Genomic DNA, 16,675 nt, shown 5'->3' on the forward strand with positions numbered 1-16,675 from the left:
GGAATTGTAGGAAAGTGTTCTTGTTATTGGTTATGGGACAAGTATTTGGGGTTTTGTGATAAGGGACATGAGAAATAAATGGCAAGAAAGTAAAAGAAACTCAAATAGTAAAAAGTTCTTGGCAAGGGTTGATGGTTAAGGATCTTTATCCTTGTTACTAACCACAACATGATAATTGTAAGGATCAATCTCACTAAGTCATCCTCTAACAAGTGAAGGAAAGTCAAATGAGCTACACCAATCCTAATCCATAAGTCCTAGCCACTTACTAATTGAACTTAGTAGAAGCTAGTGTCAATGGACACCAATTATCAAGACTTGGACATTAGCAACTCAATTTCACCTAAGTTACCATCCCAAGCCAAGAACACAAAAATCTACTCTAACATCCTTCCAAGCATTTTGTCAAATACTTGGAAAGCATAAAAGGAAAGTAAAATAAGATTGCAAGAAATATAAATCTATAACTACCAATTGCAAGAAATCAACAACAACAATTCAAATCAACAATAAAAGAAATCAAACATAAATTGCATTAAAGAGAAGTAGAAGAAACAAGAGTGCATCAACAACAAAGTAAACAAATACATGAAGTAAACTACTAAACTAGGAAAACAAAGGTAAAGGAACAAGAATTTGTAAAGGAGAAGTAAATCAAAACATGAATTAAACCTAGATTTAAGAAATCATAATCTACATCTAACCTAATTCTAGAGAGAAAAGAGGGCTTCTCTCTCTAGAAACTAACTAAAGCATGATGAAAACTCTACTATGTGCTTCCCCCCTTTGACTCCTCTTAATTTCTGCATGTAATAGGCTCAGAAATGAGTTGGATTTGGGCCTGGGAAGCCCAGAAATCGCACCCAGCATTTTCACTTTAATGAGGTCACGTGCGAGCTGCGACGCGTACGCATGGGTCATGCGTACGCGTCGATTGGCATTTTTACTTCCCACGTGTACGCGTCATGTCACGCGTATGCGTCGCGATGCGACTTCACATTCACGTGTGCACGTCGTACCACGCGTGCGCGTTGATGAATGCACTCCAAATCCTTGATTTTCCATGAGTTCTCCACTTTGCATGCTTTTCTCTTCACTCCTTTGATCCATTCCTAGCCTTTTTAACCTGAATTCACTAACAAATATATCAAGGCATCTAGTGGAATCAAAGGTGAATTAAAATGATCAAATTAAAGGCCTAAAAAGCATGTTTTCACTCTTAAGCACAAATTAGGAGAAAATTACAAAACTATACTATTTCATTGAATAAGTGTGAGAAAAGGTGATAAAATCCCCTAAATTAAGCACAAATAGCACCACGAAATAGTGGTGCATCACCTTACCAGCGGCTCAAGTTTACAAAACCCCTCAGAAAAAGACAAAAATCACGAACGAGCTGATTGAAAAGTGTTATCATTGGATGACACATGTAAAACAGACAAAAGATTGTACCAATGAATATGAACCATTATTTGTCTTGAAACATGAGGGACTCTACGAGGGATTAAGAGAATATTTCACGTCTCTAAAGCCCGAAGAACAAGTGCATGCCGTGGTAAAATCCTTTGCCAATTGCGTTAACATTAATGATTTTTTTAAACACTCTTATATAGTATGTCTCATAAATTTTCATCTTGTAGGTGGTTAGTATACACAGCTTGATTCTCAATGAAATAAAAACTAAACAGTATCAAGAACAAATATACATTGTGTCGATGGATATTGTGGTAAGTAAATTTCTTATTCATTGGTTATTACTTTTCGGTTCAGTGAGAATGTTAATATTAGTTCACCTGATTCTTATGTCTTCTTTTGAGTACTTTTGGATTAAGAAAACTTTTCTCTTGAAGATTGAATATTTTTCACATTTTATTCAGCATATGATTTTTGTTCGGTTTGGTGAAATATGATTTAACTGATGTTGATTTTGCAGAATTTTATCGTGGGAACATATGGCGACAAGTACTATGATAAGAGCACAAAAAAGTCCACAATTTTAATATTCAGCAGTATGACCACTACTGGCAGTTTATTGACAAAAGAAAACTTGCACCCATCCATTTATAAGTTGTAATATTTAAAATTCTTTGATAATTCTCTTGTTTGCTATTGTTTCCACTAAAATATTCTATAATTTTTCGAAACTTCTGCTATTTGTCCCAATTTGCAATGGAGGGCATTGGTGGTTGTGGATTTCTGATGTAAAAAATAAGAAATTCTATGTCCTTGACCCTATCAACAAGAAGCTAGAAGAAATACCTTATTCGAGAAAGGAAATAAACAAATTTGTTGTAAGTTATTTTCTTGTAAATTATTGAAATTATTCTGTACATGAGAGGAGTTTGGTTCACTGTTATTGGTTTTGTTTATTTACTTTTTTTTTGTCTCTTTCAGAGTTTAATAATTTCCCAGATGAGGGTGTACGCTGGGGCGGAACCCTTAATAGACGATGCACTGGGAGAGGAAGCAGAGTATATCCCATTGAATGGTCAACGTACAAAGTAAGAATCTTTCTCTTCTATAGTGTTATTTTTAATGTGTTTTATTCTATATACTAATGATCGTATTATACTCAATTCTTGCTTAGCTATGATTGTGGAATATTCGTAATGAAATGGCTGGAAATAATAGATCCACAAAAAATAAAGAGCGGCAAGAGATATAAATATAAAGCTTAGACACAAGTAAGTACTTTCTAAATTAATAAACTTCTTTCTTTTCTTATTTCATTAAGTTAAATTGATATTATAACTAGAGCTTTGAAGTTGGTTGTTACTCTGTTCAATAGTTATTTTCCATGCAGAAAATACTATTTTTGTTGATTGAAAATTGATCACCATTTATTCACCACATATAAAATTTTCGGTTCGGTAGCTCATATAATTTTGATTCACCAAGTGAATGTTTTTCAGTTCGGTGGCTCTTATAATTTTAATTCACTAAGTGAATGTTTTTCGGTTCGGTGGCCTCCTTTTAATTTGTTTAGGTTTAGGGTTACTGTGATTCCATTTTTACAGCATAACTAGGGCTTTGAATTAAATTTGTTGTTATTTAATGTGGTTTTGATTTACTTGATATTTAATGTGTTCAAGATGTAGGGTTATTGTGATTGCATTTTTACAGTATGATTAAGGCTTTGAATAATATTGTTCTTTTTTTTTTATGTAACTAATTCATTTCAATTGAAATGCAGAAAGAAATTAATGAATCCAGATACCAATATGGTCCACATTTTCTGTTTCATGAAATGAACAAAATGAGAGACCAAGTAATTTCGGAATCTGAAGCAATAAGACTCACCAAGCCATCTGCTTTCCTCTCCAGCCCTTATTGTAAATACACATCTGGGGATTTAGATAGCAAATAGCATATACTAGTTGTAATTAACAATATTTTGTTTAACTTGTTTAAAGAGCAAAAAATGCATACTTCAAATGTATCTATGTCAATGTATGTATCAAACAATGCAAACAATGCTTCTTTCAAATGTATATATGTCAATGTTAATGTATATATCTATTCTTAATATTTATATATCTGTTGGAACTGTGTGGCTGCTGTTTTATTCCAGGTTCTCAGTGATTGCAATCACTGTATTTACGAATACATTTATAATCCAAAAGAACACAGTGAACCGAAATTAATACATTGGGCGAACCGAAAAGGTAGAAACACACTGAACCCCTAAACCCTGAACCCTGAACCCTAAACACTAAATTCCTAAACCCTAACACCTAAAACCTAAACCCTAAAACACTGAACAATGGACCCTGAACCCATAAAGCCTAAATCCCTAAAACCCTAAAGCCTAAATCCTGAACCCTAAACCCTGAACCCGAACCTTGAACTCTGAACCTAAACCTTGAACACTAAACTATGAACCCTAAATGTTAAACCCTAAACCCTAAATCCTTAGAACCCTGAACCCTGAACCCTAGACCCCTAAACCCTGAACCCTTAATCCTGAACCCTAAACCCTCAGTCATGAAAGAGGTGAACCGAAATTAATACACGGGGCGAATCGAAATTTTGAAACACATTGAACCCTTAAACCCTGAACCCTAAACACTAAATCCATAAACCCTAAACCCTAAAACACTGAACAATGAACCCTGAACCCAAAACCCTAAATCCCTAAAATCCTGAACCCTAAACCCTGAACCCGAACCTTGAACTCTGAACTTGAACCCTTAACACTGAACTCTGAACCCTAAATCCTAAACCCTTAGAACCCTGAACCCTAAACCCTAGACCCCTAAACCCTGAACCCTTAATCCTGAACCCTAAACCCCTCAACCATGAAAGCGGTGAACCGAAATTAATACATGGAGAGAACCAAAAATTTGAAACACATTGAACCCCTAAATAATGAACCCTGAACCCATAAACCCTAAATCCCAAATTGACCCACGCCTAGATAAATTTACCCGCCTCCAACGTCACTAAAATAAACGTGACTTCCACGCGCTTCATTATAAAAAAAAAAAACAAAATTCTTCTTCAAAATGCACAAAACCTATCCTTCTCTTCAAATCTCTCTCAAAATCACTCAAATTTCAATCACATTCTCTGCGAAAACCACTACTGCAGAAGAATAGCGAGAAGATTTGGCAACGAACAACCACAAAAGAACGAAAACAATAACAGAGACTACCAAAGGTATGAGAAAACTACCGTTGACTTGAAATCTTGCAATGTCACGTTTCTCCTAGTTGCATTTTAGGTTTCCTGGATTGATTTGCTTCGTTTAGAAAGTCAAACTATTATGAATGTATTTTTACAGTATAACTAGGGCTTGGAATGAAATTTGTTGTTGTTTACATTCAGTTCAGTGGATAGTGTAACTAGGGCTTTGAAATTGGTTGTTACTCTGTTCAGTACTTCTTTTGCATGGAGAAATACTATCATTTAGCAATATTGTTCAAGAATATGAGTCAGGAAAAGAAAGCTATAGTTGAAGAAATGGGATTCGGTGCCCTGACACATGTCCCAGAAATGAAGGTATCTCACGCCCTCTTAAGAGAATTGATTAATTGCTATGATGAGTATCATGGTTGCCTAAAAACTCTCCATGAAAAAATATACATAACACCTGCCAAGGTAGCAGCTGCGCTGGGGATAAGCCACGACAGTAATACACTTTCCACTTCTTGCTTATTTTCGGTTCATTGCTCACTTAAATTTTGGTTCATTGCTCTCTTTAAATTCGGTTCATTGCTACCTTTAATTTCGGTTCATTGGTATGTAAAAAATTAAATTGAACCTTTTTGGCTCATTTGTTGCTATTAAAATATTGTAGGGGATCATTTTCCTAAAAAGGTTGACAATCGCAAACTGAATGAGGAAGACAAGGCAATATTTGACAGCCTCAAATGTGTTACATTGGCAACTTTGACAAAGTCTATCCTAAATATGAGTGTTGAAGGCGAGAAAAACCGGCAAAAATTCCGCAGGACTTTTGTCGTCTTCATACAGAAGTGCTTCTTGCTGCGGACGACGGTAAGCATGGCCTCCGCAATCCATAAGCCGCCTATCTTTTGTGTGGACTGTAAGACCCAGAACTTTTGAAAAATCTTATTATGATCAAGTCTCAAATCATACGGTTATTTATAGCCTTAATTTCGGAAATCATTTTATTAAAGATAATTAAGGCAAGTTTTGATTTATGGGATTTGAGATAAGTTATGATTATTATCCAATTTCACAATTATTGGATTATTTTCTATATTCAGAGTATAAAGTTGGTAGTTGTGAAATAATAAGGATTTTTATATGATTTGAATTAAATAATTAATATTTTCAATATTAATACTGCTACTTTGGAAAATAAAGGATTTAATTATATTACTCCTAATTATTTGATTTAGATATTTTATTGAAAATAATTTGTGAAATTGGTGAGAAAATAGTATTTTCTATACATAATTAGTGTTGGATTTAAATTGGGTTTCAATTACTATATTACCCTTACTTTTATTTGAAATTACAAAACTTGGTCTCAATAAGATAAGAATGGTGTTTCCAAAACGCACAATTGATACCATGGTGAAAATTTGGTGCATTACTTAATCATAATATGTTGATACACACTACACGGTTAACACACTATGAAATTACAAAAGTAACCCTAATCCTAATTTTTGAAAATGAAACCCTAACCCTGAAAACCCTAACCCGGCCCATTTCCCCCACAACCCAACATCTGCAGCCTCTCCTTCCCAATCAACACGCACAACTTCCCTCACCCAGCAGCAAGCAATACACTTCCCCCCTTTTCTCCAACGGAATGCAACACATACACAAAACTATGAAAGAAATATAAAACAGAAGGGGGAGTGGGGTAAGGAATCCACGGAGAAGGAAGGAAGAGGGGAAGGGGGGAGCGTCGCCGTCGCCGGCTCGTCTAGCTGCCGCCCTGCCGCCGTCATCCTCACAGGCATGAAGGAAGCCCCTTGCTGCAACTGCTACCCGTGAAGCCTCCGCCGTCGCGGGTCAGAACCCAGGCGAGAGAGAAGGTCGCGATGGAGGAGGGAACCGCGCCCTTCAGCCGCTCTCTGTGAAGCCTGGGTCACCGTTCTGCCTCGCCATCGCCACTGAAGCTGCACCCAGCCCAGCCGCGCCGCCGTCCCTGCGCTGTTGCAGAGCAGATCTAAGGCGAGGGAGAGGACCGCGATGGGGGAAAGAGTCACGCCACCCAGTCGCTGGCCTGCTCGCCGCCAGCATCACCGGTGTTGTCGCGAGGAAAAGAGAGAGAGCCCCGCCGGAGGAGAACCGTTGTGGAGGTGTCCCTGCCACTGCGCCCAGCTGCTGTTGGGAGCCTTGTCGCCGCTCATGGGGTGCGCCAGTAAGCCTCTGCCGCCGGAAAACACCACTGCCGTCACCGGAAGGCTTTGTCGGTATGGATTTTTAAGCTGGTTCTCCTTTTCTATTGAGCTTCTGGGAACTTCATTGTCACTACATGTTGTTCAGGTCCCTGCTGCCGCTTGAGGTGGCTGTCGGGCTACCGCCGAACCGGTTCGGAGACCGTTCCTATTCGGTTCAGCCATTCTCCCTCGGTCTTGGTAAGCATTTTGGTTCGAGGAGCCTTTTGTCGCTGTTCTGATAATTTTGGCTGAGGCGTTGTAGCGTTATTTGTCACAGGGTTGTATATCGATGCTTGCGTGTCGTGCTCGGAGTTTGCGGCTGCTTCGTTTTGCTAGTTCAAGTCGTGGCTGCTGAGAAAGCAAGTGGAACCGAGTTGTTGGTTGCCGTCAATTCGGGTTGAGGCGGAAAGGACTCAGTGAGGTGTTTGGGCTGTAGTTTCGCGTGTCGAGGTAGGGGCGCTTTCCAAAAACTATGTTTTGTGTATTGGAATTATTACATATGGATACTGGTGCGAGATATTGTGTATTTGGTGATTGTATCTGCCTTTTGTATTATTTGATTGACTCGAATGACTATGGATGTTGGTTTGGCTGAATTGTTGTGTAGCTTTGTGAAATGTAATGTATGAAGTTGATTCTTTAAAGATTTGAAATATGAGTTTAATTCGTTGAGGATTAGTTTGAACTGAGTCAATTATTTTGATGATGTGAAAGATAGAATACTCTTGAAATTCAGCCTGGGTTGCTTTAATTGATTTGGTTTTGATAAACGATTTATTGCTGAACCGATTCTTTAAAGCTTTGGAAATGAGTTAAATCGGTTGATATTGAGTTGACTTTGAAATGGTTTTCTTGAGATATGCCACTGAGGCGACTGTTGGATTTAACTTGCTTTGAATTGATTTCTGGTTTGAGCCGTTGAAAAGGAATGAGAAACGGTTTAGTTGGGACCCGAACCGGGTGGCAAAAGTCCAAGTTTTAGGGGAGGTGCTGCCAAAATTTCTACAAAATCCTAGTCTTGTTTGAAAAGTTATTTAAAAAGGATTGGATTTGAGAAGTTGTATTATTTGATTTATTAAGAGAATATTTATATTTTCAAGCTTAATTTATTTAGTGAACTTATGCCTTGAGTTTGACTTATTTAGAAATGAACTATTTTTACCGTTTGAATCATTGAAGGAAAGAATGATGCTCTAATATTGATTTCAATATAAAAAGGAGCTTTTAGTGATTTCAAAGGAATCTAGACTTTTGATTGAGTAATTATGTTTGAGGCATTTTGGAAGAGTTAGAAAAATGGATTCCAAAAAGAAACCTGATAGTGGTTTGATTCAAATGAACGGTTCCTTTTCAAATGAGTTGATTTTTGGACCGGGTTGGAACTTGTGATTTTGTATGGTCGGTTTCATAATAAATTCAGTTTTATTTACTTGAACCGAGAATCCATGATTTTAAGAGTTTCAATGAATTTTAAGGAATTGATATAGGTTGACCTTCGCTAAAGACTTGGGACTCTGCCGAGAAACTTTTGTTATGAAATCCCATTGTTGTATGGGTGATTTTGAATACTTTGATATAAATCCTTAACTTGCCATGGTTTTGGAAGTTTTGGAAAGAGAATGCCGAGAGTGGCTTTGTTTTAAAAAGGGAACTCACTTTGAGTAAATTTGGCTTATGAGCCTGAGATGATTTGAGAAACGAGATTTTTAAAGCCAAGGATGAAAAGAGTTGAAACTTGATTTCAAAGTGAAGCGATTTGAGAAAAAGTGATTTATGGCTTAAATGCCGGTTTTATGAATTTGATGATATTGGATGGTGGAAGTGCTGTTTTGTTATGGGCCGGAATGGCTGTGTATGATTATGAATATTGGCTGGTTCTGGATTGAACCGTGAGCCGGAATGGCTGTGTATGATATTGATTTATGGCTGATTGCCGAATGAGTTATGGGCCGTATGGCTGACTATGAATTATGAATTTAAGCCGGATGGCTGAGATGGATGTTGATCCATGGCTGGGACTGAATGAATATATGCTTGAGATACCTGGGTAGTAGCAAGGGTTGTGGTTCGTCCCACTTGCTCCAGGTCAGAGACTGTGACTCCTGGGTAGTAGCGGTAGTAGTGGTGATTCCACTCGCTCCAGGTTGAGCTTTTAAAAACCCGCCTGGGTAGTAGCCGCAGTAGTGGTTATTCCACTGGCTCTGGGTTGAGCGGGTAGTAGCAATGGGGTTGTAGCTCAAACCTACTTGCTCCGCGATGGGTGTTTCTGTCCATGGTTAGCTACCAGGACGTGTCGGGTTGGCTATATAACCGACAGATGATATCATCAGCCACTAGGGATAGGCATGCATCATATGCATCTATGTGACATTGTTTGGGTGTGCATATTATACTTGGTTTGCCTATGTCATTAATTGCTAATTTTTCTACTTGCAATAACTGTTTGTTTGTGCTTGCATCTTCCTAATTGTGTTTGCTACTGAGACTCTGTTGGACTGTGGCGATTGGTTGATGGTTGGATTGTTTGGGCCTAGGGCCCTAGTTGGAATGAGATGAACCGATGGTTGATTTCGGTTTTGTGTTTCTGGTTTGGAATAAAATATGAAAGGCTATTTTGTTTCAGCATAGATAAACCGTTTTGAAAGGCTTTTGAGTCTTTGAGAATTGAATGGTTCCTCTTTTAGAAAAGATTTCCGACTTTACTTTCATTGTAAACCGTTGTTTTTGAAAAGAGGCATGAGATGGTTATTAATTACTGGTACGGTTTATCTTCATGTATCCTATTACAGTAATTCCCAAAAACCCTCTATTGAGAACCCTTTCGAGGATGATGTTCTCACCCCCCTACATTTTTCCCCTTTCAGGATATGGGCGCAGAAGTTACGAAGAGCTTATTTAATTGTTGTCGTGATGCTCTGTATTGTTTTAGTTATGGTTTATTGTACTCTCGCCTTTATCTTGCTTGATATAATCTGTAAGAGGGATAGGAATTGTATTGGATTATGTTTGTAATATTACTTATATATATGTATGTATATATATGGATGTATTCTTTATGAGTTTTTTTAAGTTGTATGGTATCTATGGAAGTACGTTATCGAACGAAAGTAATTTTGGGAGCGGTATTGCGGTTTAAAGTTTTAAACAGGCTCATATTTTAGTATTAAATAGTATAACTGTCGTCGTAATGTCCGAGCTATCAGAGTTGCGCAGCCGGAAGCGTGAGCTTTGGTAGTTAGGGTGTTACATTATGGTATCAGAGCAGTCATTCCTGTAGAGCCTGAGGAATGGACCGACTATGCTTCAATTGCATACTCTGAGCGTTTGTCATGTACTAAGTCTTGTCGAATCACGAGAATTAGAGCTTTATGCACATGACGGTCTATTGATTAACGCTGTTAGTCTCGCATTGCATAATTCTTGGTATTAAGTTTGGCCGGCTTAATACTAGTGAATTATGTATATGAAAGCACTGATGGGTTATCATAGATGAAATACGAGTTTTGAGTAAAGCGAATCGCGGGTTTTGGGAACGTTAAAAACTATTTCTCGAGGCTATTCAGTTGTGTGTCTTGAATTCTATTCGAGTCGATCTGTTCTTTTATACCCTAACCTGAAGTTCTTGTTTGCTAATCCTCTTGAAAAGCAGCTTGATTTTTTCAACTCTATTCCCCTATTCATATGTATTCTTGTTCGATCTTAATTGCATATGCTTGTTTGGAATCCTTGTTGCTTCTATCTTCCTCTATTGATTTCTTCTTGATTCAGGTATTCTTTGATATAGCTTTGAACTTGTCTTAATGCGCTGTGACTTTTAACTCCGGGTTCTGAGTTTATTCTTTGAGAAATTGTTGATTCACTTTTTCTCTTATTTGACAGTGAGTACAGCCAATTTTGAGATTTTTATAAAAAGTGTTGTTGATTAGATATATATACTTATCTATATATGAAACTCGAGATTTCTTATACAGTTTAACAATTATTTATTTCTAATACCTCACCTGTACTTTTACTGGTTTGCGGAACTGCATTTACTACAATTTGACTTTCTAGTAATTTTACTATAGTTCTAATGCACATCTTCGTTTGATTATGTATTTGGGGTATTTTTCAAAATTCTGGAAAGAAAGGGAATTTTTCACTCTTATCCCGGTTGAGTTTCATTTGATAAACTTTACTTAATTCATTTTGATTTGAGTTTGATTTAGCATACTACATGGTTTATGCCATTGTTGATATTTTGAAAATGTTGGACTCATAGCTTTCTTCTTAAGAACGAACTCGCTCCTTCTTAAGCTTTTCACCTCTATGAATGTCATACGTGATTATGTTTTTAATTATACCTCTACCTTTTGGGAGCATTACAACCAATCTCAGCTTTCCTTTCTCTGGTGAATCTCATCCTTATATGAGTCAACTTGATTTATTTCAATTTCGTGCATCGTTTATTCTCTCATTGTCTCTACCAGAGAATTTAATCGAAGATTTACCTTTGAGAAATTACTAATGATTGAGTTGTCTTTTCCTATGACTTTTGTATTCTTTTGAATCAATTGGAAGCTTGTTTGATGACTCATGCCTAGTGAATCTTGTTTGGACTACTTTGGTTTAAGATCCTTTCTTGCAAGGCTGGACTCCTTTTTAGTACATCTTAAACTTCTTGAATGTTCTTCTGAGATAGTGATTTTAAGAACACTTTTGGGAGTCTTGTTCTGAACTTTTTAAAGAAGTTTTGAATTCTCTTGTAAGAAGTTTTAAACGGAATTTATTTTCTGTTGCTTGATTTAGATTGAAACCATTGTTCAATTTTGACGAAGTTAATTTAAAGTTGGGATGCACTATTTTAAATGAAGTTTTGAAAAGTTTCCTTGTTTAGTGGAAACCGGTTCATTTGTAATACACCACTTATTTCCTTTACCAAATTGTAAGCAAATTTTTACTTCGGAGTTTCTTTTCTAAAAAGAGTTTAACTTCCTCTTTCGTACTTGCTATAAATGTTATACACGCTTGTTTGAATATGAAATTTTGAGAATTTTGAACAAGCATTTGATTACTTCCGAGTTTTTATGAACTGCTTTTGGTTAGGTTGTGCACCTAACTATCCTTCTAAAATATTTGAGGAAATATTTTAGCTCTTAGCCAAACTTGTGTGCATTTTGTTTTTAAAACTCTACATGATCTATTTCAATATGAAATTGTATTGAAGTAAAGCCACGTTTATGCTTTTGCTACTCTCTTGAAGAATGTTTGTTGCTCAACTTTTCTTCTAGACTGCAAAGTGGTTTTTTCGCAAGTTTTCGATTCTTTTATAAACAATGTATTTGGAAGTATTTTTAATCATGCTCTTAAGTTCTGTGAGTTTTGTCTTGGGTTTGAGATATTCTTTTCTGTAAATCTCATACTTCTTTGGCTCAGCTTGAATTGGTATCAAGCTAATGCGTTGACTTTCTTCTTATTTGTCCTGTTGAATTTTCTTGATCCAAGGGTTATTTTTGAAGTTGTCAATGAAATTGTGTCTAGAAAACTTCATTACTTGAGTATCCTTGTTTATCTAGAATTGGATACATTCTCTCAAATCTATGAGTACTACCCTTGACATTTGACTCTTCTTTCTAAATATTGTATCCTTTTGAGTAGGCTCGAGAATTGTTTTGATATCACGTGCGATCTGTAGATGTAGTAACGTGATGCGTTAGTTCTTTAAGACGTGATATGTGTATACAGAAGTTGAAGCAGTAAGTGTGCAACGTTATGAGTTGTGGATGTTTTGTTCCTTGCGAACGGGTTGTGATCGTTAGGCTTATGATCGGATATGGGGATTGTAAAGTGCTTGATGGAGTTGGAAAGTTGAAGCTTTGAGGTTGATGTGAGATTAGTGTGCGGATGTTGAGCACGTCGTTTTAACTCCATCCTGTTTTATAGCCTTCAATGCCTCGTTCTTCTACCACATGTCGAACCATGTCACCTTTTTGCCTTGAGCCTGTCTTGTAATGTTTGCTTTGCAACCATACTCCTACCTTTACATCCTTATGCTTATGACAATCAAAGTATTTGAAAAATCGTATATATGATTATATTTTGAGATATTTTTGCTTCTTCCTTAAATGTGTTCAAGGGTGAACTGTTATGGAATTTCTTTCATTTTGTATCAATTTTCGAGGGCAAAAATTTTTATAAGGTGGGTAGAATGTAAGACCCAAAACTTTTGAAAAGTCTTATTATGATCAAGTCTCAAATCATACGGTTATTTATAGCCTTAATTTCGGAAATCATTTTATTAAAGATAATTAAGGCAAGTTTTGATTTATGGAATTTGAGATAAGTTATGATTATTATCCAATTTCACAATTATTGGATTATTTTCTATATTCAGAGTATAAAGTTGGTAGTTGTGAAATAATAAGGATTTCTATATGATTTGAATTAAATAATTAATATTTTCAATATTAATACTGCTACTTTGGAAAATAAAGGATTTAATTATATTACTCCTAATTATTTGATTTAGATATTTTATTGAAAATAATTTGTGAAATTGGTGAGCAAATAGTATTTTCTATACATAATTAGTGTTGGATTTAAATTGGGTTTCAATTACTATATTACCCTTACTTTTATTTGAAATTACAAAAGTAACCATAATCCTAATTTTTGAAAATGAAACCCTAACCCTGAAAACCCTAACCCGGCCCGTTTCCCCCACAACCCAACATCTGCAGCCTCTCCTTCCCAATCAACGTGCACAGCTTCCCTCACCCAGCAGCAAGCAATACACTTCCCCCCTTTTCTCCAACGAAATGCAACACATACACAAAACTATGAAAGAAATATGAAACAGAAGGGGGAGTGGGGTGAGGAATCCACGGAGAAGGAAGGAAGAGGGGAAGGGGGGAGCGTCGCCGTCGCCGGCTCGTCTAGCTGCCGCCCTGCCGCCGTCATCCTCGCAGGCATGAAGGAAGCCCCTTGCTGCCACTGCTACCCGTGAAGCCGCCACCGTCGCGGGTCAGAACCCAGGCGAGAGAGAAGGTCGCGATGGAGGAGGGAACCGCGCCCTTCAGCCGCTGTCTGTGAAGCCTGGGTCACTGTTCTGCCTCGCCATCGCCACTGAAGCTGCACCCAGCCCAGCCGCGCCGCCGTCGCAGAGCAGATCTGAGGCGAGGGAGAGGACCGCGATGGGGGAAAGAGTCACGCCACCCAGTCGCTGGCCTGCTCGCCGCCAGCATCCCCGGTGTTGTCGCGAGGAAAAGAGAGAGAGCCCTGCCGGAGGAGAACCGTTGCGGAGGTGTCCCTGCCACTGCGCCCAGCTGCTGTTGGGAGCCTTGTCGCCGCACATGGGGTGCACCGGTAAGCCTCTGCCGCCGGAAAACAGCACTGCCGTCACCGGAAGGCTTTGTCGGTAAGGATTTTTAAGCTGGTTCTCCTTTTCTATTGAGCTTCTGGGAACTTCATTGTCGCTACATGTTGTTCAGGTCCCTGCTGCCGCTTGAGGTGGCTGCCGGGCTGCCGCCGAACCGGTTCGGAGACCGTCGCTATTCGGTTCAGCCATTCTCCCTCGGTCTTGGTAAGCGTTTTGGTTCGAGGAGCCTTTTGTCGCTGTTCTGATAATTTTGGCTGAGGCGTTGTAGCGTTATTTGTCACAGGGTTGTATATCAATGCTTGCGTGTCGTGCTCGGAGTTCGCGGCTGCTTCGTTTCGCTAGTTCAAGTCGTGGCTGCTGAGAAAGCAAGTGGAACCGAGTTGTTAGTTGCCGTCAATTCGGGTTGAGGCGGAAAGGACTCAGTGAGGTGTTTGGGCTGTAGTTTCGCGTGTCGAAGTAGGGGCGCTTTCCAAAAACTATGTTTTGTGTATTGGAATTATTACGTGTGGATACTGGTGCGAGATATTGTGTATTTGGTGATTGTATCTGCCTTATGTATTATTTGATTGACTCGAATGACTATGGATGTTGGTTTGGCTGAATTGTTGTGCAGCTTTGTGAAATGTAATGTATGAAGTTGATTCTTTCAAGATTTGAAATATGAGTTTAATTCGATGAGGATTGGTTTGAATTGAGTCAATTATTTTGATGATGTGAAAGATAGAATACTCTTGAAATTCAGCCTAGGTTGCTTTAATTGATTTGGTTTTGATAAACGATTTATTGCTGAACCGATTCTTTAAAGCTTTGGAAATGAGTTAAATCGGTTGATATTGAGTTGACTTTGAAATGGTTTTCTTGAGATATGCCACTGAGGCGAATGTTGGATTTAACTTGCTTTGAATTGATTTCTGGTTTGAGCCGTTGAAAAGGAATGAGAAACGGTTTAGTTGGGACCCGAACCGGGTGGCAAAAGTCCAAGTTTTAGGGGAGGTGCTGCCGAAATTTCTACAAAATCCTAGTCTTGTTTGAAAAGTTATTTAAAAAGGATTGGATTTGAGAAGTTGTATTATTTGATTTATTAAGAGAATATTTATATTTTCAAGCTTAATTTATTTAGTGAACTTATGCCTTGAGTTTGACTTATTTAGAAATGAACTATTTTTACCGTTTGAATCATTGAAGGAAAGAATGATGCTCTAATATTGATTTCAATATAAAAAGGAGCTTTTAGTGATTTCAAAGGAATCTAGACTTTTGATTGAGTAATTATGTTTGAGGCATTTTGGAAGAGTTAGAAAAATGGATTCCAAAAAGAAACCTGATAGTGGTTTGATTCAAATGAACCGGTTCCTTTTCAAATGAGTTGATTTTTGGACCGGGTTGGAACTTGTGATTTTGTATGGTCGGTTTCATAATAAATTCAGTTTTATTTACTTGAACCGAGAATCCATGATTTTAAGAGTTTCAATGAATTTTAAGGAATTGATATAGGTTGACCTTCCCTAAAGACTTGGGACTCTGCCGAGAAACTTTTGTTATGAAATCCCATTGTTGTATGGGTGATTTTGAATACTTTGAAATAAATCCTTAACTTGCCATGGTTTTGGAAGTTTTGGAAAGAGAATGCCGAGAGTGGCTTTGTTTTAAAAAGGGAACTCACTTTGAGTAAATTTAGCTTATGAGCCTGAGATGATTTGAGAAACAAGATTTCTAAAGCCAAGGCTAAAAAGAGTTGAAACTTGATTTCAAAGTGAAGCGATTTGAGAAAAGTGATTTATGGCTTAAATGCCGGTTTTATGAATTTGATGATGTTGGATGGTGGAAGTGCTGTTTTGTTATGGGCCGGAATGGCTGTGTATGATTATGAATATTGGCTGGTTCTGGATTGAACCGTGAGCCGGAATGGCTGTGTATGATATTGATTTATGGTTGATTGCCGAATGAGTTATGGGCCGTATGGCTGACTATGAATTATGAATTTAAGCCAGATGCCTGAGATGGATGTTGATTCATGGCTGGGACTGAATGAATATATGCTTGAGATACCTGGGTAGTAGCAAGGGTTGTGGTTCGTCCCACTTGCTCCAGGTCAGAGACTGTGACTCCTGGGTAGTAGCGGTAGTAGTGGTGATTCCACTCGCTCCAAGTTGAGCTTTTAAACACCCGCCTGGGTAGTAGCCGCAGTAGTGGTTATTCCACTGGCTCTGGGTTGAGCGGGTAGTAGCAATGGGGTTGTAGCTCAAACCTACTTGCTCCGCGATGGGTGTTTCTGTCCATGGTTAGCTACCAGGATGTGTCGGGTTGGCTATATAACCGACAGATGATATCATCAGCCACTAGGGACAGGCATGCATCATATGCATCTATGTGACATTGTTTGGGTGTGCATATTATACTTGGTTTGCCTATGTGATTAATTGCTAATTGTTCTACTTGCAATAACTGTTTGTTT

General features: G+C 38.0%; 3 protein-coding genes across 3 annotated transcripts in view; 2 read left to right on the forward strand and 1 right to left on the reverse strand.

The window, feature by feature from the left end:
- Nucleotides 1-16,675, reverse strand: part of LOC107619479 (ABC transporter G family member 28) — a 190,854-nt gene that overhangs the window by 64,910 nt on the left and 109,269 nt on the right. The gene's annotated exons all lie outside the window — the stretch shown is intronic.
- Nucleotides 6,673-7,199, forward strand: LOC148546693 (uncharacterized). The gene is made up of 3 exons (XM_088499318.1): nt 6,673-6,896; nt 6,970-7,061; nt 7,141-7,199. Exons 1-3 carry the CDS (start codon nt 6,673-6,675, stop codon nt 7,197-7,199), a joined length of 375 nt encoding a protein of 124 aa, XP_088355444.1.
- LOC148546694 (uncharacterized) lies at nt 14,036-14,562 on the forward strand. The gene is made up of 3 exons (XM_088498416.1): nt 14,036-14,259; nt 14,333-14,424; nt 14,504-14,562. The coding sequence occupies exons 1-3, from the start codon at nt 14,036-14,038 to the stop codon at nt 14,560-14,562; spliced, it is 375 nt and encodes a 124-aa protein (XP_088354542.1).

This window comes from Arachis ipaensis, chromosome B9 (genome assembly GCF_059453495.1).
Source record: "Arachis ipaensis isolate K30076 ecotype BB chromosome B9, ASM5945349v1, whole genome shotgun sequence".
NCBI lineage: Eukaryota > Viridiplantae > Streptophyta > Magnoliopsida > Fabales > Fabaceae > Arachis > Arachis ipaensis.

Excerpts from the sequence above, each read along its gene's own strand:
- LOC148546693 (XM_088499318.1), top strand. The coding sequence starts at position 6,673 with ATGGGGGAAAGAGTCACGCCACCCAGTCGCTGGCCTGCTCGCCGCCAG. Across the intron at positions 6,897-6,969 it reads GTCACCGGAAGGCTTTGTCG|GTCCCTGCTGCCGCTTGAGG; the intron begins GTATGGATTTTT and ends CATGTTGTTCAG. Across the intron at positions 7,062-7,140 it reads GCCATTCTCCCTCGGTCTTG|GGTTGTATATCGATGCTTGC; the intron begins GTAAGCATTTTG and ends TATTTGTCACAG.
- LOC148546694 (XM_088498416.1), top strand. The coding sequence starts at position 14,036 with ATGGGGGAAAGAGTCACGCCACCCAGTCGCTGGCCTGCTCGCCGCCAG. Across the intron at positions 14,260-14,332 it reads GTCACCGGAAGGCTTTGTCG|GTCCCTGCTGCCGCTTGAGG; the intron begins GTAAGGATTTTT and ends CATGTTGTTCAG. Across the intron at positions 14,425-14,503 it reads GCCATTCTCCCTCGGTCTTG|GGTTGTATATCAATGCTTGC; the intron begins GTAAGCGTTTTG and ends TATTTGTCACAG.